General features: G+C 36.9%; 1 protein-coding gene across 1 annotated transcript; it reads right to left on the bottom strand.

Moving 5' to 3' along the window:
• Positions 1–58: 58 nt before the first annotated feature.
• Positions 59–24,586, bottom strand: LOC134203377 (formin-binding protein 1-like; the record flags this gene model as incomplete). Its single annotated transcript, XM_062678247.1, has 9 exons — positions 59–1,154; positions 2,753–2,916; positions 2,980–3,140; positions 12,937–13,083; positions 13,166–13,512; positions 13,877–13,906; positions 23,548–23,737; positions 23,820–23,998; positions 24,086–24,586. Coding segments are annotated over 8 exons (1,719 nt in total), but the record flags the coding sequence as incomplete, so codon positions are not given.
• Between the last annotated feature and the right edge of the window lie 2,089 nt (positions 24,587–26,675).

The following is a 26,675-nucleotide window of genomic DNA, read 5'->3' as shown; positions in this document are numbered from 1 at the left end:
TTAAAAAATCCATCGTTATAAAAGGATATTTCTTTCCATGAAAAACACAATTAAAGGATTATTTGTTCTGAGTTTATTTGAAGTTTCAATGCTGTTATAGATTGTAGGTTCGGTTGTCGAGAAGATTGAAACATTCTGAAGTTCTAATCGTTGCACTCCTACTTTGTAATAGTATTCTGGGGGTTCAGGTAAATTTCATCTGCATTTTTCAAGTGAGATGCCTATGGATGTTTTATACACAGTGCTATTTTTTATCTGGTTTAGTAGATAGCAGTTATGTCTGTGTAGTGACATGTTGTTTTGTTCGTTACTTTGTAATTCGTAGATATGGGTGAAGCTTTTTATTATGCAATATTTCTTTCAAAGAAAGGAAAATTAAATGACTCCCTAAATTTTGTTTTCTCATTTTTGTAATGATTAATGGCAATGTTAGCGACATATTTCGAAAGAAATGGGTAGACTATTCCTTCTCTCGCTTTTATATTGGTTAATGAATTTTAGTCATTATTATGTTACAAAATTATTAAAACAAAAATAAATCTTATTTTTTGAGCATTGATGTTCGCATTACCAACAATCGTTCTAACTTATTCATTCTCTCAGGCTCACATACAATTACAATTGAATAAAAACAGACGGCTTGTCAATATAACTAAGCTAAATTGATCTACTATCGCATGTTGAAGTATACTGTAATAATAAAGTTTCTCAGTTAACGATGCAACGGATTCGACTTCGTTTTTTCGTTAGCTCATCCATTGAAGAAAGCTGAAACATACTGAACCAAGCAACAAGGCAATTGATTCGATTTGCACATTTACCAGAACGGTTACATACGTAATAATTTATTTTAACCTTACACGCTAAATTGATTTCGTTAGGTTCTTATCTCTGAATGCTTAATGACATGCCCTACTATCACATTAATAGTAGCTTACCATCCTTCCAGTTGTTTTGATTCTAATTTTAAGGAATTTATTTAAATATTTACAGGAGTTTATGTATCGTTTGCTGTTCGTCAACATTTATTACATTGTTTATTATTTGTGGCTATAAACGAGCATGGTTGACTGTTTTGAAAATCGATACTTGTATCGCTTACCTTTGCTGTGGTTGGCATTTCATTGTGAATTGAAGCTGCGTTGTGATCAACACTGGAAAAAATGATTAGAAGTTCAAACATGCGTTATACTTCAATAATTTGATTCTGTACTGCCGCGTTTCGCATAAGAGTCCCATGTCGATTTTTTACGAATTTGATTTAATTTCAGAAATAAGCTTAAAATGAACTTATCTTTAAGTAAAACTGATAAAATAATAGGCTTTGTTCTAGAAATTTGAAAATCAAAACCCACTTGTGTTGTCCCATCTTGCTATTTATTCGCATAACAGTCACATTCAAGATTTTGATACACTCTCGCACAAGTTGTTGAAGAGTTGTTAAAAAGTTGAAGAAACTGACATGGGACGCTTATGCGAATAGGGGCAGTATACGTCATCTAAAAAATAGAGGTTGTTGTCACTGTCGACAGCTTTGCAGGCAAGGTTATACTTTTCAACAGTAATGTACCGTCGTCGGGGATGACAATGGGTCAAATGGGGGTGAGAATGGGTCACTGTTTCAACTACTTGGAATGCTTGTAGAATAGATTGAATGCATCTGAGGGCAAGAAGACCAAAATATAATAGACCTTTTTGAACAATTTTGCTCAACGACCTCCATAATGCCGGTGAGAGCGATGACCCATTATCTCCCCCCAGACCCATTGTCATCCCCAGTGGCGGTATCCAACATGTTTGGAATCAAAGGTGACTACAGCGATAATCTTCCTCTTTGTTCACCTCCCTGGGTATAAAAGGAATATAAATGCTATACTTCGCCTGCCACTTGTTCTATAGGTATTAATATTTTTCTGGTTTATTAATTAAAAGCACATCTATGGCTGTAGTTGCATGAATATGTATCTTTGTGGCAAGCACTATACTGCCGCCATACGCATATTTGTCCCATGTTTGCTGGGATTCCTATGTACTTGGGACAGTTATCCGTCTAACGGCAGAAAGTGCTGTCCAATGAGCAGCTCGAAGAAGTTCGAAGTTGTTCCCGTCCTGCTCGTTCTTTTTTGTCTACAAATGGACATGAGAGGGTTGGGGATAACTTCGAGCTACTTCGAGTTGCTTATTGGACAGTATTTATGTTTAACTATTAACAAGGAATCAGAAACACCCTGATCACGACATCAATGTTGAATATAACAGTGTTGTCATAGAAAATAACTTAAGACTTGTTAATACAGTTTAATACTATTGTTTTTGTATCTAAACCATACAATTGAAAATGCTTTTTCCTTCTCTGCTCTTCATTTAATGTGACGTTTTCTCTTTCATGTCATAGGTTCCCCAAAAACTAGAACAAATTTGTCGACCAACGGGATGCAGATTCGTCAGGTATACGCAGAATTATTGCCGTCACATAAAATGGCAAGAAGAGGAAAAAAAAATGCATTTTTAACATGCTTATGGACCGATTCAAGATAAGGACAGAATACTAGAAGAATTTTCGCGTCTGGCAGAACCGGTTTTATCAAAATCGGACTCTTCTAAACAAACTTATGCTGATTTGAATTTCGACAGAGATTTGCCCACCACAGCCTTTTCGTCTAACCCCTGTACATATTATTTTCTCGCGAGCTTTAGAGGTTCGTACAAAATAACATTTAAGGTTGTGTCAAAACATATGCAGAATACTCACCTACGCATACAGCGTACTTTCAATGTAGCTGGTCGGTACGAATCCTTCTTCCCATCCATTGGGACCACATAACCTTCGAACTCGGGTCCAACCGTCACCCTGGTCGAGTTCTATCACCAAAAGCTCCTCGCCCTCCGACATTGGAATGCTTCCTTCACTCGTTGCTACAAAGGTGAATAGTTTAAATCATTGGCAGTTATATAAATAATAATTAATAAATATATTACCATCGAAGGGATACAATGCTTTGCAGGTGCCTAGTGGCGGTAGGGCTTCTGCTTCGTAATACATTTCGTCATTAATAGGCTGGTCGTTGGTGCTACCCTGACCGGAACCGGGTAGCGATGTGTGGGACGTCCCAAGACCACTCTCGGGACTGGCTGAGCTACTGCAAGGGCGAAGAATGTAAATCATTAGAAAACTTTCCAACCCTGACATTTCAATAGATTGCATTCCTTTGGCACGCATGCTGTAATAATGAAAATGATGCTAAAGCAAGAATTGAGTTCTAGTTAGGCAAATATCTAGTTAATATGTAAGTGTAACATGAAAATAATTAGTTATTTATCCGTTCATACTCTTTTTTCCGTTGTACCTAGTGCACTTTAGAATAAAAACTTAATGGTTTTGTTGTTAATGGGTAAAAACATGGAAAAGAGATTCAGAGATTCAGTCAAGGACTGGAAAACTCTATTGTAATAAAAAATCACATTAAAACAAACGTTGTTCGTAAACAACAGAGCATAAATAGAAATAACATAAGTAACGTAGGGACGTGTAGTGGCAATGAGAGTAAATAGTGGTAGTCACATGGCTTGAAAACCTTGTAATAATAGTGATTAGATTAAAGCCCGCAGTCCACTGTTTGTGACACTGTTTCAGGCTGACTTGACAAATATTTGTCATTATGACAAACAGTGTACTGATAGCTTAAAAAAGCCTCCCGGAATCCAACACTAAATGCACTCGCGTTTTCAAGGGCACCCCATTCAAACGGGAGCCACACACAACTGTCATTTGTATTGTTCACAACAAAGAATGAAGAATCTTTACATTACGTAAAGTATTATTTTTCATTCATCATGGAATTAGAAAAATCATTGAAAACGTCCATAGCGTCACTCAAGAGGAAGGATATATGTTCGGATTAAGTCGGCTCAAACAATTTTTGTGAATTAGCCCTTTACTATATATAGATTCGGAGGTTGATAGTCCATACCAGGGCCAGACAATTTCATTTTCAATTGAAATTCGTCAGTCGAAAATGAATTCAGTATTCATCCCTTTCAATTGAAGCACGTCCTTTCATCTTCATAGTCATTTTCCTTTCAATATTAGAAAATCCATCTTCGTGCAAGTTCATTTGAAAAAGATTGCCTTTCAATTGTGTTCATTTTTGAATTCACTAACATATTGACTTGAAGGACAGCAGTTCAATTCGCGTTGATTCTATGTTCAATGTCTGTACAAATAGAGCGGAACATACTGGAACGGCTCGATGCACAAAGATTCACGTTTTAGTTAATATTTTTTTTCATATTCTATTTATTTTCTAATTGCTTAAAATTAATTCTGTCGAATGATAATTCTATCATAGCAGTGGTAATGTGAAGATGTCTTATTTGACAAACGAAATGGAAACATATCAGGTAATCAATATTCGAGTAAAGCCTAACAATATACAACAACAAGCAACAAGCCTTTATCAGAAGCCAAACACAATATGACAAGAATTGTTTGCCTTGCATGCTCTGATATTTCCGATGCTAATTTGAATTTTAATTTTGATGCTAATTTTGAAATCATAGTCAGATTCTCGAATATTCTCATAGAAGCTGAAACTATGATAGCATAAAATCGAAATTTGCTGCTATCGGGATGAAAAGTTAGCAACAAAATTGTCTTTTTTGTAGCTGACAATTTTTTTTTCGGATCGTGTCATTATTATCTCAGACAAAAGCAAAGCTTTGTTGTTGGTTTTCTTTTGTTGCTTGTTTTGCATGCGCATCCAAGAAAAATTGATTTCCTGAAACATATATATCATCGTTTTTATTATAGGCTATTCTGGAATATTCCGCTTTCAAGTTTATTCATTTTTGTTGCTGATCAGTGCTGCCATATGCAAAAAATATACCTATACGCGGTTTTTTAATTGGTAAATAAACGGCATTACAATGGCGATGAAATTAATTTCCGGTCTGGTCAAGGGATTTTTTGTAGGACAATTTGCCACGTAATTCCAATGATGGTATAAGTACCATGGTACAAGAATCTTGAAATGAGTACCATACCAATTATTGTCTTTATCAAAGATATTCTTGAAATAATTTTCTTGTCCTCTTGTACCAATGTGTCCATCGACACATTTCAATTATTAACTTTTTACTGCCAGTAATGGAGAGGTGAAATTGCAGCGTTTCCTACTAAAAATGCACACATTTTTACTGGCAAAAATCGATAGATTTTATCAATAATGTTTACAAGCGCACACATAATTATTCTCCACGCAGAGAACAAATATAATTTAAATTTAAATAAAATTGATGTGTGGTGTAAAAAAATCAATAATTCAGTTTGGACTATGTTAGAAATAATAATATGTGGACTATATTGATTATATTTACGTGGTATTATTGCAAAAATGTAGGTATAATTGTGACATATCAAGACAAAATTTTCAAAACGACTTATCTGCTTTTGTAAACAAAGATTCACACGACGATTCGACGAATCTGATAGCTCTCCCACGCAAACCAGCACCATCAACAGGTAGCGGAAACCTTCACCTACCTATTGGTGGTGTTGGTTTGCGTGGGAGAGCTATCAGATTCGTCAAATCGTCGTTTGAATCTTTGTTTACAAAAGCAGATAAGTCGTTTTGAAAATTTTGTCTTGATGTACACACAGCAAATAGTTTGGAAAATTCAACAACATGAAAAATTGTAGCTCATCCCAGCAAACTAAATAACATTTGATATTCAATTAAATTTGACTACAACCAAGCACATTTCAAATTTTTTTCGCTTTGGAAGAACAATAAGATCGATTGAATATTGCGTTTATTTGCATGCTCCAAATATGTGCATAAAAAACATTTTAAATCCAAACATATTTTTATCTGTGTATATTATACATCGAATTTTACTCATAATTTTGTGCAAATGCGCATTTGGAAATATTACAACAGCAAGGCAGTGTATTGGATACCAATCACCCTTTAATAAAGAATATTCATTTGTTTGAGAAACTGTATCACGTTGTCTTTGTCCGAAGAGGCTTATTTTCAAAAAATCAGTATCTCTAAAACACCAACTAAACGAAAGTATATGTTTTCCTCTTTCAGGTAGGTGCATTTTGAAAATGTTCTATCGGGGGTCATTTTTCCATACATTTGGGAAGGGGGAGGGGTGTTAAATCGGCTATCATTTGAGATTTCTATGGAGTTTGCACCAAAAATATTGAAAAAATTAAAAATTGTTCTAGATCCCCCGATAGAACATTTTAGTTTACCAACGATATGAAAGAGGAGATCATATACTTTCGCGTGGTGGGTGTTTCAGAAATACTGATTTTTGAAAAATAATATTTCCCCATAGAGACACCGTGGTATATGCATTTTACACAACTCGGAGAAAACAACAAAATATTCAGTTCAATAAAAGTTTATTGCCTATGTTGCGGGTATTAAACCACCCGGCTTGGACATCAATTTACAATGTTCTCAGTAGGGTCGTGGGTTCGAGTCGCCCAATTGCGGAGCTCGCAAAGAAAGAAGTTAAATTCGAATTTTGTTACTGCTGATTTTCATTTTCTATTTAAATCATATTACTTAAAACATAATAGTACCATGAGTTGGAATCCTAATAAATAGTTGCCAGGTGGTAAAATCCCATTGGGGATGGAATGCCAACAAGAAATAGGTTATAATGATCAATAGTGTAATTTAATTGAGTTTTTATCACCATTATACCAGCATTATATATAGCATATATCAGGCATTATATCCATTATATAGATTAGTTTTTATCGGCAACACTGGTACGCGGAATGAACTTTTCGTGTGACATGTAGAATGAAATAAACAGACCACAACAAAACTTAATCGAGTGGCCTCGGTGTTTTCCAGCAAATAGCACGAGAATAAAGGACGCAAAGACCGGGTTGTTTCCTTCGCACAGCCCTCAGAATACGAAATGTGCACCGCTGCCGATATTGTTGTAGCGCCACTGTTTAAAATCTGTCATGCATCTGAACTTTAATTTCCAGGGAAAGATGATGTTTGGAGTTATGGGCCAAACACAATTTTTCCATGGGAAAACTGTCAAAACGCACGCAAACGTATCCATTGTGTTTGGCCCATTAAAATTAGTCTCCCAAAGAAATTTTGAAGATTTTTATTTTGAAAAATCATAAGAGTTTCCATTGGCATTTCCCAAACGCAGAAGACTCTGAATCTAGAATTCCGAACAAGTTCCAATGGAAATTCCAATTTGCAACAATAACAATTGCGATTTTTTCTTGCTTGCAAATCAGTACCTGTTAAGCACGAAGAAGTACGTCTACACTATTTGAAAACCACACATACAGGCTATCCTCAAGCTGAGTCGATTGGTATGTAACACTGTGGGTCTCCGGGCCTCGTATCAAAACTACGATTTTAGAACGATGCCATTTTTAATAGTCTGAAATCAGCATAATATTAACGCGTATTAGCAGGTGACAATTCCTATTTTCATTGTGCTAATTTGTCGCTTGCGTTGTCGGGAGGGTAAAAACTTGCATCATCCCACAGGGAAATCACTTCTTCACTTGAAGTAAATTTCATCTCATTTGAACGAAGATATGCTTACCTTCGATGAATCAGGTCTAGAATCATTCACGCTTTCATTTGAAGTATTATTCCATTTCAATTGAAAGAGTCTAGATGAAAATGAATTCTGAAATGATTTCCGGAGGATTCACCTCAGACAAGAAATGGCGTATAGTGAATTCATTAGCAAAGAATGAATCGACTGCACGAAAGCAACACCAGCTAGAGTGTAATGACGTTTGGCAAGAATCATTTTCCTTTTATCGCTTCGACGATATAGAACCCTGGTCCATACATAATGTAAAATACCTATACAAAAACATAGCAGAGAGATGAATACATGGTAATTTTGAAATAATCCATACTCATTTAAAATAAATAGCAGATTTCTGTGAATTTTCACTGTTCGGTAAATAATTTAACAGTATTTTGGTGGTTTTGACAAAGGAAAATATCGCAGAAAATTGGTGAAATAATTACCAAACAAATCTGCTATTGAGATTTTGGTGAATTGAAGCAAAATTCGCCGAAGTCTAATGTAAGTGTGAAGTACCCTAATTTCGCGCCCTTTGGATCTGACAAAGTTGAAAAGTTCATAGAAAAACATGTAGTGCTCATTTGGAAACATTTGCTACTGCATCACGTAGTAGAGTGATTCTGGGTTCTCAAATAAATGTTATGTACTTGCATATGTTGCTGCTACATACAAAAAATTGCGGTATGAATCTGAGACCATTGTATGTTCCTTATTTCGCGCATGAAAATAGGATGGTTCCTAATTTCGCGCAAAAGTGGTCCTAATTTCGCTCATGTTTGAAATTGAATAATAGTTATTACAAGGTTCGATGAAATATAATCAATTGACCAATAGAAGCATGCATCCATTATGCTAAACATATGCAGATAACGGTATCAGACACCCGTCAGTACCCATTTTATAGTCGGAATGCCATACCTCTCTATTTCGACCCTGGACCTTTGCTTAGATTTTACTTTGGTTTGGTGTATTGAAAAATGTTTTAACTTTCGACACATCATGTATGGAAGACTTAAATTCCGCTATCTTTCACATAGGACATCTTCAAATATATGTGGAATAAGGCATCTTCAATATAAATACATTATTGAAAAAGCTGCTATAGTTTTTCCTTGACCTAAGATTAGCATCATTTTTCAAATTGGATTCGAAAGCTGTTGCAGGCACTGTGCTAAAAGATTTGTCAAGTCAACATTAGTCGACGTCGGTGGTAATCCGTCAGAAAATTAATTACAAAGCTTATGGAATGAACTCTCTTGGTTTTATTCACTGTAAAAGTGTCGATTTCTGTGCATTATGTTACTTATGTTTCGTTAGAATTTTACAAATAAAACTACGAAACAACAATAAACAAAATTAGGCGTTCTAATTACTCTCATATGTCTAATTTCCCGCACAAAGTTTAAATCTAAATAAATACAAAATACACAAAATTTCACGCGAATAAACATATCCAACGGAGCATTTCTTGGACTGTAAAAGCTATTGTTTACTTAAGTCGTGTTCTTTGTCTCTGTGCCAGGGATTGAACTTATCATTTCATTATCATTTAGTATTCAGCCAATAACTCATTCCAGAGGCGGAATTCCGAAAAGTGTTGTATGGCAAACTTCTAGCGCTGATTCCCCTCTACAACTTTGTCTAAGGGTACTTTGCTCTATGTCTAATATTCCCCGCTAGTTTCTTTTAATATACTAAGGGTTGATTTCTTCACCTCCGCTTAGGGCCTAAACCAGGTTCAAGTGTACAGGTAAGCAGCACTTAAGAGTAAAGCGGAGGTGAAGAAATTGGCCTTAAATGATAATAACACTTATTATCATTTGAATCATTTGTTTGAGAAACTGCATAAGTCCATTTTACACTATTTCGAGAAAACAACAAAAAACTGTTTTTTAACAAATTTGCACCGAATCTTTCGATTTCTTCGATACAGATCAATAGTTTTTGGCAAAACTCAACACCCTGGGGCACTTTCAGTGCAAAAAATGTAAGCAGTACTCCACAATTGCTCTTCAAAGTACGTGGACATATGTAGTTTCTCAAACAAACGAAATTTTTTCATACATTCCTGAACAAAATTTTTTTTTTCGTATTTTTTGCCAGAATATGTATTTTTGGACGAGGATTCAGAATATATAAAAATCTCATTTTGGCCAAAAATGTTACATATGCAGTTTCTCAAACAAACGGTTCATTTAGTATATTGAGTGATAAAAGCGTTTCACGCTGTGAATATTAGACATAGAGCAATGCAGAGTCTATCATATATAGAGTTACGCAAAGAGTGAAGCCAAATCTACCTATTGAACTGTCAAACCGTCTACCTATCGAGCAAAGTAAGCAAATGCTTGTTGGTAAGGCGGAAGTATTGTTATCGCCTAATGATTTTTAATGGGGAATTTAAACGCATGAATTGAAATGTATTAGATTTGTTCTAGAAACAGCTTCAAAAAACTTCAATACACCTCCCATTTAAGTAGCAACAAGAAGCTCACGTGTTTGCACTCTGTGGGTGACTTGGTTATCAAATTAGCAGTGAACACTCCCGTGAAGTCACTTTAAGGGTTGAACAAAAATGAAAGTTGCAAACAGAATAACAAGAAGATCATTCAGAATAAGTGTAAGAAGATCCTCTTTGCGCAACTCTATATAATAGACTCTGGAGCAATGTACTCTTAGACAAAGTTGTAGAGGGCAATCAGCACTACCTGTGGAAGGTGCGTTCCACCTGTGGAATGAGTTATTGGCTGAATACTAAATGATAATGAAATGATAAGTTCAATCCCTGCTCTGTGCTAAGCACAAGCAAAAATAGCGGTCGATGAGAGGACCAAATTGAAATAATTTTGTTTGTTTATTTTTCAAAACATTCAACGACAATAATATTTTGTAATTCTCCCGATTATTCAATTGTCAAAGCACCTAAAAAAAATATAATTGTATAATGCATAAAGTTAGGGCGCACGCGAAATCAGGAAACATCACGGTTAGTCAGTTAATTTCTGCTTATGAAGGTGGATGTCCAATAGAGTGATTCAAATTTTGACTTTTTTGATCCCCTATGCTTAAACGATGGCATTTGCCATTTTAATAATCGTCCTAAATTTTTAGCTAATTTGGATGTAATTTGACTGAGCACAAGCAGTTTGAAGCTTGTATGAAAATTACTATGAAAACAGTAATTTTTGTGAAAAACCGTTCCCTATCATTGCCCATTAAGCTCTAAAAATGTATGAATACGTTAGCAACATAGGAAATTTAACAAGGGAAAATATCGTCGTTGTTGCTAAACGATTTGATGCTGGCAACGAAAGTTATTATGGAAATACTGAATTGTGGGAAATTTAATTTAACACGTAAAAGAATAACATCAATATCAATAATGAGCATTTCTGTTTACTTTATAATTTTGCTCACAGAAGTCAGATTGCTTCGCAACAACAACTAACTTTCAGCTTAGGATCTATTCTATGATGACGATGCATTAAATATATTCAAATATATTCTGGGCTGCTTCACGAAACGATCCTTTACATAAGTGGCAATTCTCATAGTAATTTTCATATAACCTTCAAACGGCACGTGCACAATCAAATTACATCCAAATCAGCTAAAAATTTGGGAGGACTGTTAAAATAGCAAAAACAATCGTTTAAGCATAGGGGAGCGAAAAAGTCAAAATTTGAATCACTCTAATGTCCAATCTGCTCTGTTACCTTTACGAGATTAGTGAAAAATGATTGAAATTTCCTGATTTTTAATATGATTCAATACGGAGCTGGTGGCCAATAAGTATTAGTATCAAATCAGTTAATATTGATTCAATACTTAGGGTGTACATTAGGGCAATTAAAAAAATCGATTTTGCTCCACTACGCTCATTCGATTGTGTCTCATGTTCTGAGTGTGCTCCAAGTTGGATAGAAACTGACATACCTAGCACAAGCCGTTACAAGTTTGCATGGAACTCAGTATGGGGAAATTAAATTTTTCATTATACTGATTATGGCGCTTGAACATTAACCCTCGCATTCCCACGACTGTTTTCAAAGATTACGATAGGAAGAATAGGATAGAAAGGACCTTTGACGAAAATACTAAAACATAAGAAATTAGTGGAAAACGAAAAAAGTTTTTGATTGTATAGCGGCAGCGGCAGCACAAATACTCACTTAAAACACTTGCTTGTCAATTTTACTTCCTCCTTAAGAGCTTTCGCTCATCGAAAATCGCATCTTGATTCATCAATAACATCAATAACTGCATCAATAAGTTCCAAATCGCATCTTCCATATGAAACTTCACAAAAATCTAATAAATTGAAACATCATCGTCTCTTGCTCAAATTTTGCAGAGTTGTTCATCATTCGATAGATTACCGTAAAGCGATTTAGTTTTATCGAAACATGGTTTAGTTCTGTGCAATCAGGTCATGTAAATTCTTGGTGGGACTGTTATGCGGGTACTTTCCATATGGGACGCACATGACTTGGTATTTTTTTCACTGATGGGCAACAAAATCGCAATTTTTATTATGATTTTTGAAAGTACATTATAAATGAACCCTATTCAGTGGTTTAACTCAAAAGTGACGAAAATTCAAATGGGACTGTTATGTTAAGAGAGAGAAGGTTAGCTTATAGGGTACTCTACGAACGAATCTTTTTCTCTTTCATTCTTCATGGTAATTAAAAAAACAAGGCCAGTAAATGTCAACTTTGACAGTGAGAAAGATATAAAGCTTGTACGTGCAGTCCCCTATTGCAGTAAATCCATAAAAGTTGATTCATTTTGGGAGGGAAGCCTATATGAAATAATGATGATAATGATGTTTTGGTTCCAGGGCACTGACAGTTCGCCTTATGTAACGCACTAAGAATATATTTTTTTGCAAGTTAAATTTTTGGTTTCGTTAAATTTTGATGAACATACATAGAATTAGGTACTCGAGAAAATATATAATTTGATAAAAATAAAACAGGAATACTGCATACAATAGAACAATAATGAATGCAAATAACGGCAACAATAGTAACCCAAAATATTAATAACTAATAACGCACACTGTACAACCATGCAATCACGAGATATAAATATGATTTTGTTAGTTACATGAACATGACTCCAATATCTACTAATCGATTGAATGTATGACTGATGAACGAATGCAACGGAAAACTATATGGTCTTTTGATTTGGATGAGGAAAAATGAAAGAACAATAAATAACGATATCAAACAGTAATATCTAGTATGGCAAGTGTACGATGCAGAAAAATGATTTTTCGCCAAGAATGGAAATCTGTGTGTAAAAAAATTGTAAGAATTCAAGTTATACCCGTTATTGTTAATATTAAGCCCATTTTGCGCTTGCTGTACACTACTCTCTGATGCTGACCTGCTTAAACTGCCAGCGTCATGGTCGGGGTGGTCTTCGCCGTGGTCATCATTGTGGTGGTCGTGATGGTTGCTCCCATTGGAATGTCTGTAACTTGAAAGACTGATTATCGGTTAGACGTAATAGAACCATGCACGCGTCGATTTTATTTTTAATTTGGCGGCCTTACCTGGACGACCGTTGTCCGTTTTGTATCACCCGATTCGCTTGAGGACTGTGCTGGACGATGGTTTGGCTATTGGCTTGGTCGAGCAGTTTCTGGTATCGCTGCAGTTCCATTCTTAGCTTATCTAACTTGTTGACCGATTCGTTTAGCTGTTCTTCCACCGATCGTGGATCACCAAGCAGAGAATTCGCTTCATAGACACCCTTCATCTTCATCAGTCCTTCACTAGCGGCCTGCTCTTGCGCCACCTTTTGCTGCAGTTCTTGCACTTTGCCGGCTAACTTTTTCCGCCTCTGCGTTGGGGGTAGGTCACTGAAATCTTCCTTCATACCGTCCGTGGAGAGGTTGTTCTGGAATATTAATGGTAACGGATGAATGAATTATTGGATGCAGGAGTAAAACATACCAAAATGAAGCAAAATATTACATTTATTCCATGCAACAAAATTTCGTTCAATACGAATCATAGTTTTGAATGTGGGTCTTGAATTAATTTACATAGAAAATACGCCACGCTTTCAACATTACTGAGTCACTCACACACAATCTATTACAAATTTAGTTTTGGTTAGTATTCAAACCTTAAGGTGATTAAAACGGGAAAATTTATGAGAATACCAGCTCAGTTGCAATCGTCACTCATATAAACTTTTTTTTCGAGCTCATTCCAAAGAAAACTAAGAAAAAAACTACGATTATCGAGTATTAGCATACCTTCACTTGAATGCAGGCTTCAACAATCTTCTGTTATTCATTTTTTATTCAGTGTTAAGACGGAAATAATTTTGAATTTTGAAGCAGATTTTGATATCGTCCAATGGGGGGTTTCGTCAAATAATGGATTATGATGGTGGAATTTCCACAAATCAATTGAATTCGTGGTATCAGCGATTTAGTGGAAGGTCAGTTGATGGCAAAGGAAAAGAAGAAAGCAAAAACAAACACGATTATTGGAAGAAATACAATTCACACTCTTCTTCAAAAGTTGAAACATGTAGGTACGACAAGCGAAAACAACACTCTAAGCAGACTGGCAATGCTAACGGAATTTAGGACATAGGTTGAAAGGTAAATGCTAAATGCATGAGTTACATATGTAAGTTTCTATAAAATGGTAATTTAGTTTTTGATGTATTCTGCTATTTATATATCTTTATTAGAGAGGTTTGCAGTACTAGGCTGGCTCACATCTTATTGCTATTTACTTAAAGTTCTTGTGCCGAAGTATTTTGGTTTTTACGTACACAGGTTGAAAGAAACGTGTGAATTTCTGGCGCATCAAATTTGATGAAGTTTTATATGACAGGTTTTGTTATAAGCTAGCACAAAAAGTGCAGTGCATTGAAAATAATTAAAAGTATATAAAAAGATGCACAAGCACTAGTAGGTGAATAGGTGCCATGTGCCAAGATTTAATTAAATTTATTTGAATTTGTTAGCATTTTTACATCATACAAAAAAACTAAGTTACAGTTTTTCTAATAATTGATTGCTTTACAATTAGTGATATCTCTAAAAATATGAACTCTATGCTTTGAAAACCTATGAGACTTATTCACATATCATCTATCGCTTGCGAAGTGGCGCCATGGCGCATCACGATGATTGTACAATACCAATCATACCGTTCAGTCACGTCAGTCGAGAGTCAACTAGTCTGGCGACGACGCGATATGAAAACAAAACTGTGAATTGTAATGTAAACATTGTATCGACTGACGGCGGCGGACGGGAAAGACGCTGTATCCGGTTGCCCTAAAATGTGTCCGGTCTGATCGACCACGTTGTTCACATTGGCTCACCGCTGGCAAGCGATTTTGTTACCCTTGCTTCTACCCACTCCAAAGTGTTATCACTTTCTTGTTGAGATCTTTGAACTGAATGCGTCTTGGCGAAGAGCAAAGTACTACGTTAATGTGTTAGGTTAAAAAATATTGCTGAATTTGTCCTCTATTGTAGCCAGACTGAATGAGCATGATCATCGGTCCATTGATATTGGTCGAATTGAGAAAACCATTACGCAGAAAGTGATTAAACAATAGTACATAGATATTTTGAATACTTATGCTGAACAATCGACTCAAGTTTTGGCACAGTATGAAAAGCATTGTGAGCTTTTGAAACGTAAGTGGAAAAATGTCTGATGAATCAAAATGTACCACGATACTATAGTCACATGACATCAGCAAAAGCTTCTTCTACTCGCTTATGAAAAATGTGCTCAAATAGACATGGTTTAGAGGTAATTGTTAATATGGCAGGATATACCCCGTTAGGCATAAGTACGTTAGATATAATGGACGTTAGGCATAACGGACGATAGGCATGTTACCCAAAGAACATCCCATGACATAAAGAAGGTAGAATGTTTTTTTCCTGTTCGGGTGTGCCACTGCGACCTGTTATTAGATCTATTGTAGCGTTACCCGTATCCTTAGTGTTTAAGTGCATGTCGAATTACTTCATTACTATTGATAAGCAATGCAGTATCGGTTTCGATACAGTTGTTTTGTTTTCTCAAGAGCACCATGACAAGGTCCCGCTATTTAGACCCTTCACAGAGAGCAATCCCATTGAAGGCGCTGGAAAATTCCCTTTCAAATTCTTCTTAATTCCTAAAGGAAAACATTCTAGCGTTCACGAAAAAAAAATATAATTTGCAGTGGAAATTATCCTCAGTTCTGCAGGGTAACATATTATACACCCAATATTTTTTTTACACGGTTGGTATTCTTCAATTTGCCGGTCAACCTGATTTTTCACAGCTTTTTAAATACCACCTGAATTTTCTTTGATTTTTTGTGAATTTTTTCATGGGGTTAACTGATAGTTTCATCAACGCTAAAGGTCGTAATCAACTAAAACCCACCCGTGTAAAAAAAGAACCGGGTGTATATGTTTTTTTTTTTCTTAATTTTTCAGGAAGATTATTTTGGATTATCCTGATTTTTCCAAGAAACCATTATGATCCTCTGAGCAATCGATCGAAATTTCCCACTCTTGCCCCAAATGGTACTAAAAATTAACGAGATTCATGGCTCTCCATGAAGTTGGCTCAAATTTTCATTATAGCTCTTGAAGAGAAGACTCCGGAGCCTCCTGTAACGCGGCTTCCGAGCCATTTTAAGGTAAAATTCTAAGCAACTTGAAAGGACGCTTCGCCCCTTGAAGAGAGGCTTCCGAGCCTCTTGTAAGGAGGCTTCCGAGCCTCTTGTAAGGAGGCTTCCGAGCCTCTTGTAAGGAGGCTTCCGAGCCTCTTGTAAGGAGGCTTCCGAGCCTCTTGTAAGGAGGTCTCCGAGCCTCTTGTAAGGAGGCTTCCGAGCCTCTTGTAAGGAGGTCTCCGAGCCTCTTGTAAGGAGGCTTCCGAGCCTCTTGTAAGGAGGCTTCCGAGCCTCTTGTAAGGAGGCTTCCGAGCCTCTTGTAAGGAGGCTTCCGAGCCTCTTGTAAGGAGGCTTCCGAGCCTCTTGTAAGGAGGCTTCCGAGCCTCTTGTAAGGAGGCTTCCGAGCTTCTTGTAAGGAGGCTTTCGAGCCTCTTAAAAGGTGGTTCCTGGGCCTCTTAAAAGGAGGCTTCCAGGCCTCTTGAAAGTAGGCTTCCGGGCCTCTTGAAAGGAGGCTTCCGGGCCTCTTCAAAGGATGCTTCCGGGCCACTTGAAAGGAGGCTTCCGGTCCTCTTAAAAGGAGGTTCCTGGGCCTCTTAAAAGGAGGCTTCCAGGCCTCTTGAAAGGAGGCTTCCTGTCCTCTTGAAAGGATGCTTCTGGGCCTCTTGTAAGGAGGTTTCCGAGCCTCTTGTAAGGAGGCTTCCGAGCCTCTTGTAAGGAGGCTTCCGAGCCTCTTGTAAGGAGGCTTCCGAGCCTCTTGTAAGGAGGCTTCCGAGCCTCTTTTAAGGAGGCTTCCAAGCTTCTTGTAAGGAGGCTTTCGAGCCTCTTAAAAGGTGGTTCCTGGGCCTCTTGAAAGTAGGCTTCCGGGCCTCTTGAAAGGAGGCTTCCGGGCCTCTTCAAAGGATGCTTCCGGGCCACTTGAAAGGAGGCTTCCGGGCATAATGAAAGGAGGCTTCCGGTCCTCTTAAAAGGAGGTTCCTGGGCCTCTTGAAAGGAGGCTTCCTGTCCTCTTGAAAGGAGGCTTCCTGTCCTCTTGAAAGAAGGCTTCCGGGCCTCTTGAACGGAGGCTTCTGGGCCACTTAAAAGGAGGCTTCCGGGGCTCTTGAAAGGAGGACTCTGAACCTCTTGAAAGTAGGTTTCTGAACTAAAGGTTTAAGGTTTACTAAAGGTTTGAGTTATGCACAAGTCGTCGTATTTAGAACTCCTTTGTGGCTCAAAAAGCGCAAGATGTGGAGCCTATCTCATCTTGCGGCTACTATGAAAATAAAAACACAAAAACCAACCGGGAATCGAACCATGGACCTTGAGATTTGTAACCTTTTATTATAACCATCACACCATCAATTCTATTTGGAGATTCTGCTACAAGTTCATCACATAAACAACAAACTCATTTGTAACTTATGCGGAACATGTAGAAGACTGTCAAAAATAAAATACTGCTCAGATGAGCTCAAAGTGTTTTGCAACATTCCAGAAACATTGTCGTAACAGCAATAAATCGATGAGTTATTAATACTACGATTTATCTGTTTTGTTTCTGATATGAAACACATTAAATTCCAAACCACCCAAGAAGACAGATGCGTGGCATATATAAACGAAAATGAAATATTGTGTATTTCTGAAACTGGAAAGTGGCTTTAATGTGACTCGATGTATTGCCAGTGTCTTCAATGCAATTTATTAGGAACAAATAGCTATTTGAAAGATGTTGCGCGTGCTGCTCTTGCAACGAAGAGAAAAAACCTTCATGTCTCTGTTCATGTTTTTCAAATTTGTTCATTCGCCGTTCTGTCCTTTTGATCTTCTGTCCCACAGCCCTTCATCCACTGTGGTGGTTGTGGAGAGAAGGATTCGTTAGTCATTAAGTTACTGATCGACATGCATACTATGTACAGAATTTTAAAATAAAAAAATACACATATAACCAAAACTTCATCAATAAGTTTTGATTAAAATTCGCCATTATCCATTTTTGTCCGAGGTACCCCCTGGGCCCGGCGAAGGTACCCCCTGGGCCCGGCGAAGGTACCCCCTGGGCCCGGCGAAGGTACCCCCAGGGGTACATGTACCCCAGGTTGAGAACCGCTGAACTAAACGATCGACAAGTTAAAAAAACTACCCGAGCTAGATCGGGCAGGTTCATCCTGTTTTAAATAAACATGTTTCCAACGAATGGTCTAGAATGTAATTTTTCAAATTTTCAAGGGATATGCATCATTTCTTTTTGGAAATTTTTCACGTGCAGTGACTGCTTTTAAAGGGTGTAAGGAATCAAATTGCATCACTTTCAAAAGTCGATAACAGTTCGCCTTCTGGGCTGATTTTAACGAAATTTTGTGGAAGACGGCTTCAGCATGTGTTATTCACACTGCGTGAGTTTCATTACGAAATTTCCAATAGTTTATAAAATACAGCCAAAGGAACAGGGCATGTGCAAATAAATCTTGCGCATTCACCTCCATATTCCACATCTTATAAAAAGATGTTAGTAATCCAATTTTGTGCCTATGATCCCAAAATCACCAGAATTGCGGCCGATCGAAATATACTGATCGAGAATGAAAACACGAGCTTCGGAAGCCTCCAAAATTGATCATTACGGAACATAAAATGTTGATTTGGCCTTTAACATCAACATTTCATTTTCGATTATCCGACTAATACAGGTAAACTTTCCAACAAACTTTCCGTTTAGTCGCTTCTATAGTAAAAAACCAAAATCAGAAAAATTAGAAAAGCGCTGAAATCCAATTTTGGACTGATATTTGTCAGATTTTGGGAGGGCATCAATCTTATTATTCAGGCCGGTTCACACTGCAGCACTTTTTTTTATTTTTTGTTTTCGATTTTTATAATAGTTAGAGCCGTCAAAAATATGGTTTCTTTGGAAAAGTTGACTTTAATTAAGTTAAATAATCGACCGAGAGAATAAAATTAGTTTTTTTTTGTTGGGATAGATTGCAGGATGAAAAATGTTAGTTAAAGACATGTACAAAATCTTATGAGTTCATTTAAGAAAAAAGATTCAGCATTTGGATGTATTTGAGAGTTACAGTGAAACAGTTATACGTAGTCAAAGCTTACATATTGTATTTCAGTCCCTGAAAATTTCATGACATTCGGTTGATAGACTCATTTTTGGCGAGTAGTTCAAACTTATGCAATTTGATTCCGTACACCCTTTAATTTTTTATTGAATTAGTTGAAATTACGACTATTAGATGAAGTGAATTTCTTAAACTTAGGCTTGCGCAAAACTGTATTCAAACAGATTTTTTAAAGTCTATTTCTATTAATAGATTCTAAAAATAAACTTTCAGCAGTCGTGCACTATCGCCTAACTTTTGAACCATATCTATTATCAGTCTCAATAGAACTTAATTGTTAGAAACTTGGATGAAATTTCGAAAGTAATTTGAACTACACAGGGGATGAACCAAGAGGTTGATATAGGCAACATTTTGTCGAAATTCAAACCAGCATAACTTTACTTAAATCTGATTTTGATAACACCAGAACCATCGGACGCAAAAACTCTTCTAGTTACTGCCATTATTTAGATAAGGAATACGCCAGTGTATATTTTTTTTCACATAGTCCCATTGATTAGCTAAAAATTTGCCATCAAAGACATCAAAACGATCGGACAAGCCGTTTTCGAGTTATTTTTTTAAAAAGGTTTTCAAGGTGGTTTTGCTTGGGCCCTTGTCAGAAGTTAGGCTATAGTCAAAATGGCAAAACAATGATGCAAATTATGTTTTTTGATCACAAAGAATGTATAAATTATGATTTCACAGAGAATTGCTCTCCTGGCCTTTTCGCAGGGCTAGGAGCTCTTGTGCCTTTTTGTTCGGTTCGAGGATATATATATTTTTTTAATGTATTCTAATATGGTTATACCGTGATCTGCCCTAATTTCGCGCATCGCCTAATACCGTGGTTTTTATCAAAAATCAGAACCTGGCTATCATGGACATCGTATTAGTTGGTGAAATGTTCAAGTATATTATGTTTGAACATTTCACCAATTAATGTGATGTCCATGTTAGCCAGGTACTGATTTTTTATGAAAACCACGGTATTAGGCGATGCGCGGAATTAGGGCAGGTCACGGTATAAGTTCTAGTGATAAGAACAAATAGGAAGGATTGGAGTGCGTGACTTTAATACTATTGTGTGGTGATTAACAGCTGCAAGCAATAATTGTATCGAGCACTGTGACGATTTTCAGGTAGGTGTTTATTTGATGATACCGTTTTTTAAAACTGGAAAGATTTACTCCGGCTCTGTGCCGTTGCAACGAAGAATTTAAAATTATTGTGAATTCGGTGGTTACTTTTTCCCATACATTTCCTTTGCTGAACATTTTTCTCTCTCTGATCTCTGATCATTGTTCTTGATGTCTTGGAAATAAAGTTAGGGAGTGAGTGCTAGTAATGGACTCCGTGCGTATAATGGACCCCCTGAACAAAAACCAAAAGTTAACGCTGCAATCAACGATTGCCTGCAAATTTCCATTGGGTAAAGTTGCTTCACATATCAGGGTAGTTGTTCCATACAATTTGTTTTGGCTTGGGATACTAAAATTAAGTTATATTAATAAATTTGTAAAAGTAAATACGTTAGAGGGTCCATCACTAGCACGCAAAGGGGGGTCCATAATAGGCAACAGAAACATGTGGAAATGGAACATGTAAATCAAATGGGGGGGACCATAATACGTATGTAAACAAACTCTATGTTGTGTATTATGGTCCCGGGGGTGGCCATAATAGGCAATCTGGTTACATTATTTTAAAATACTTATTTTAGTGGTAAAAATGAATGTTTTAGCATGTTTTATGTACGAAACGCATTGCTGATAACTGTTACTTGACATCTGGTGCTACATAATGGCAATATGTCATGAGTCTGACTCAAGCGAAGCGATTGAAGTAAATTTCCGTCCTTAAGGGGTCCATTACTAGCACTCACTTTCTACATTATTGAAATGCGAGGTTCGGAAAGCTTTAAAGCTTTTATAGAATCACACATACCCTATCGTCAATTGGTCCGAAATGGTTTGAATTAAAAGTGTCTTGATGTAATCTACATAACACAAATGTTGGTATGCATCAGAAGAATGCCATGATGTGGATATCTCAAAAACCCGTTCCCAGTAGAAATTGGTATGCAATCAATGTTCAGCAATAGTGAGCGAAGTATGAAAGCTATAAGGAGATAAATCAAATCACAACATCGAAAGCGTCTGCATGAAGCTTTGCTGCTTGCTATTAGAAACTGCGTTGTGCTATAGGGTGGATTAAATTTTAAAATTACACTCCTAGCTGATTTCGGATTTTGATTTAATTCATTGGAAAGACTATTTTACCATGATTTGAGCCTAGACAAAAAACCGTTTCTGCTGATTGAAAAGTATCCATTATTCCCTTGGAATTTTGTTTATTTGAACGAGTTCGTGAACTGTGTGCCTGGTAATTTGCACCAATGGACAGAGCGGAATGGACTTCTACGTACATCACTTACAGTTCATAAATAAGAAAAAAAATTGAAAACAGTAAACCATCGAATAACCATTGCAGCATTTATTTCAAAATAATTGCACTATGGTAAATGAATACCAACAGTTTGTCCTTAGTATAAGCGAATTATCACTGTACTAATAGTTAGTAGTTTCTGAATCTGTGCCCTTCGTGGCGACGAGATATTATGTTTTGTACGTCACATAGAGAAGAATTTTGAAACCCGAAATACAACCTAGACTGTAAATCTAAAAGTAATCTCACCCTATTGTAGAGTACATATGTGCTCATGTTTGTGAATTGTGAATGTGTTTGCCTGCAACAGATACGAAGCATCAGCCTACAGCAGCAGATTGATTTTGGTTTTGTGTATTTTGTTATCATGTTTAAGCATAATGTGCAGTCTGTTTTGGTTCGTGTAGCGCACACTTACACACTCAGCAATGGGAATACTCACAATGGTCCGCAACAACAGTTGGTTGATTGCATTTCGTTTTCAGCCGTTTGTCGATTTTTTATTCGATGGCCGGAGAGTTTGTTTTCGTGTTATCACGTGATTCAGGTTAGTCGAACACAATGTTTCACGCATCACGCAAAACGGAGCCAAAGGCACACATTATGATACATTGGCGCAAGGTCCGGCACAGAAATGAGAAAACGTAAACAGAAAGGCTTTTAGATTAAGATGTTCGTCGTTTTGGAGGTATGGAAAATGAAGAAACATCGATCGTGCTGATATGCAGGGCCTGATAACCATTGATTGATTTTCTATTGGTGAGGAATCTATGTTTACGTTTTTCTTTTTTTTTCGTTTTGCGTTCTTTTATTTGTTTTTGTGCTGATGGAGCTCAACACGTGTTCTCATCTTATACTGCGAAACAAATCCCAAATATTGCCTAATGGTATAATCAGCGTTTGTGATGGCAGAAATGTAGTAAGATAACGCTAAGTGATAAGTAACTACATATAAAAAATTTCATCTATACACATGTCTTCGATGGATAACATTTTCTCCTTTCGGTTTCACATGAACAAATGTTGGGTTTGCGTGCTCGAATTACATACTCAGCAAGACAAACGATCCGCCATTCCTTCTTTATGTGCTTCCTATCCGCTTAAGACCGGCAATCAGTAAATTATAGATAACTAGTTTTACGACCTACAACCTCTATTACAACGAATTTCCAGTTCAGTTGTGAATGGAAATCAGTATCAGAGCAATAACAATTAAGTTGTAAGCAATAATTGGGACTTCTTTTTTTACAAATTGAATACAGTATTGATTTGGATCGAGGAGTAGGATATTATTACAAGTGGTTCTCAAATTTCGCTGGTACCAAAGTCCAGATAGGTTTGGTTGCAGTAACTCATATGTGATCAAATATGAGCAACAAAAACTTGTTTACAACATGTGTGCTGCTCTGGAATAAAATTAAACATATTATAGATAAAAAATAAGCTCTATCAGATGTATTGTAAGAAAAATCCATATTTATCAAATTTAAAGAACTTATTTTTAAAATTTAATTCCTCGACATCGTAACAAAGAGATTGAGAACCACCGTTAATATTTTGTGAACACAAAATGAGCATTATAATCTTTGAAATGTCTACCAGGCATATTATTGATGCTTCATTACTTGGACAACATCTATCTCGAGTGTAAGTTTGTTAAGTGGTAAACGATATCGAAAGCTTTTGGTGAGCCAAACTATAACAACATATTAGCAGCACTCGCACACACAAACGAACATCTTACCTTATTGCTGGCAAAGATGCCAAAAATTCCAACGCGCTTTTTCAGCTTCTGCGTCGTCGTTCCTTTTGCCGTGAGGTGATTCAGTCCGCTGGTTGAGGTGTAGGTCTGCGAGTTATTGGAGGTGTCCGAGTCCGCCTTCGAGAGATCCTCGAACGGCAAATCCCCGGGAGGTTGGAAGCCTGATTGATACCTTTCGAGGAAACGGCAAAACAGTGTTAGATAACCTTGCAACTTACAACAAACAAACAACTTTCGATTTCGCCGCGACTTACTTTTCTATGACTTTGAGTGAGTCTTCCTTCTCGTTGATGGCGTCCGCTGCTTTGACCATGCCCTCAAGGCACCTCGCAATAATGGGTGCCACCGCCGATTCCACGTCCGCTCCACCCTTAATGAATTCCTTCAGTCCTCGTGTTCTCTTCTCGTCCAACTCTTGTAATCGGTTAAAAACCTGTCAAAGACATGATTGTAGATCATAAATCTTGTTTCCCAATTCGATTCCCTCCCGCCTCTCTAACGTGCGGCCCTAGATTCGCACCTCTGGCAACGACGATTCAAAATGCGTCTGCTGCAGTTTGTTGGTCTTCTGCAGCTGGTTAGCGTATTCGTTTTTTGCATCCTCCGACTGACCGCAGCGGATGTTCATGTTGTTTCGCTGCTTCTCCACCTCAGCCCTACTTAGATTTAGGTCTGCGTCCGCCCTCTGGTAACTGTCGATGGATTTTTCTGCCTCTCGAAACGCCTTCTCGTAGTTTCGTTTCGCCCGGTCTAGGGCCGCTATCTGACTGTTGAGGTTCTGTGTGAGCAGTGCACCTTCGTTGAGGGACTTTTTTCGTTCGTCCCTTAAATTTTTGGCCAATAGACTGATACCCTGGAGGACTTGTAACTGGAGGTTTTCGGCAACGACCTCCCGCTGCCCGGCGAGGTCGGCCACTTCTTTGAGGACACATTTGAACGCTTGGAAGGAGGAGAATCTGCAGATAGTAAGAACGATAATAAAATAGTCAATGTTTAAAAACGATGTTTTACTGCTTTTTTTCTAATTTATCTTTGAATGTGAATGAATCATATTTGGCCGATACAAATATTAAAAAACAATTATGTCTCTACCCAAAAATAATATTTTGAGGGGGCAACAAAGTAAAATTCGGGTAATTTTGAGGATTTTCAAAACATTCTTTAACAAATTCGAGAAGTTTTTTGATTTTTTTGATTTTTATATTTATTTTTTATATTCCCCTTCCCCTTGACCTTTCGGTTACCAGTAGGACATAATTTTAATTAAATATTTGTAACGGCCATTATTATGGTAAAAAGTACAACTTTAGTACCAATGATAACTGTAAATATAGTATAACTTGGATTACTAACTATGAGGAAGTGATATCGAAGAAAAACAATGTCTTCATCTTATTGGTATTACATTCCCTACTACGACATTGCCGCCTCGCAATTTAGTGTTCATTAAGCACTTCCACAGTTGTTAACTGCGAGGTTTCTAAGCCAAGTTACCATTTTTGCATTCGTATTGGCTAACATTGTAGGTAACATGATGCTAACACGATGATACTTTTCCAGGAAAGTCGGAAGAATTTCCAACCTAAAAATGTCCTAGACCAAACTTCGAACCATGGTCTTGTTTTGTAGCCGCGCATCTTACACCAGAATTTAACATCAGCCCGTGTTATATTTTGTTCCATGCTAAATATGTTTGACATTTTGGCATTCGCTCGAATTGAATATGAATGGAGACCGTACTATCTCCCTTCTTCTATTCCAACTTAAACTTGACCAACTTTGCAACTTAGTATTCTATCAGCATTTCCTCAGTTTTCAATTGAATTCTGTTTTATACTCGCCATTGGATGAGTACGTATCTCGAGTGGCAAGTACAATAGATACAGCATCAGAAGTAATGAGATGTAAGAAATGAAAAGTGAGAGATGAGAAATAGAACGTGAGAAGTCATTGAAATGGAAGAACTCATTTTTCTTCTCCTTTACTCTTTATTCTTCTTCCTTGATCCATTCTATTTCTTCCTTCTTTTCTTCATTCATCCTCTATCTTCTCCTTTCATCTTTCTCCTCTTCCTTCTCCCTTTTTCCTTCTTCACTTTTGCTTTTCTCTTTCTCCCTCCTTTAAAATTCCTTCTTCTTGCTTTCAACTTCCTTTTTCCTTCTTCCTGATTCGTTCTTCCTCAATTTTTTTCTGTTTTCTTTCTTTTTTCTTTTTCCTTATGCCTTTTTCCATCTACTTTTTTCTTCTCCCTTCTTCTTAATTCCTTAGTCCTTATTATTTTTTCCCTTCCTCATTCATTCTATCGTCTTTCTCCTTTCTTCTTCATTTCCCTCTTTCTTATTATTTCTTCATTTTTTTCTTTTTCCTACTTCCTACTTTCACCTTACTTCCTTTCTCTTTCTTTCTTTTTTCTTCTGTTTTTTCTCTTCCTCTTACTTTTTCCTTCTTGCTACTTTCTTCTTTATCTCACCTCTCCCTTTCTTCTCTTTTCCTTTTTTCCCTCCCTTACTTCGCATTTCTCACATGTCTCCTCTTCTTCCTCCTTTTTCACTTTTCACTTTCCATTTTCTTAGTACTCACTTCTCATTGTGTTTCCTCACATCAGAATGTTTCCCACCCGAAAACATCCTAGACCAGATCGAGAATCGAACTCGCCATCTCTGGATTGGCAATCCTACGTCTTTGCTCGCAGGGGTAACTGGAAACGATTTCACTTATATCCTTTATTAATTTCTTCTGTGTGTTTCTCATGTGCTCGAAACTCGGTGCATGTTTTAAATAAACTACAGTATGCTTTGAAAGATCTTTTCCCTTCAAAAATTGTCTCAGTCAATTCTGACTTGACTTCTTTAAGGTCAACGTTCCCAATTTCCTAAGCCTCAACTATTTTCAAAATAAAAAAAAACTAGGAAAGTTTTGACACGTGCACCGACCTGATGTTGGTTCAAAATAGGACGAATGTTAGGCCAAACTTGAAAAAACAGGTTTCACAGTTTAATTTTTCTGTTTTAAATTTTACAAATGATTAGAGCCGTCTCTTCGGAAAAGTAAATTAAAAAATCGATTGAGCTAATAGAAGTTTTTGACAAAAAAAATCTAAAAATCAATAT

This window comes from Armigeres subalbatus, unplaced genomic scaffold (assembly GCF_024139115.2).
Source record: "Armigeres subalbatus isolate Guangzhou_Male unplaced genomic scaffold, GZ_Asu_2 Contig183, whole genome shotgun sequence".
In the NCBI taxonomy this organism is placed as follows: domain Eukaryota; kingdom Metazoa; phylum Arthropoda; class Insecta; order Diptera; family Culicidae; genus Armigeres; species Armigeres subalbatus.
This window is presented reverse-complemented; position numbering and strand designations above follow the sequence as displayed.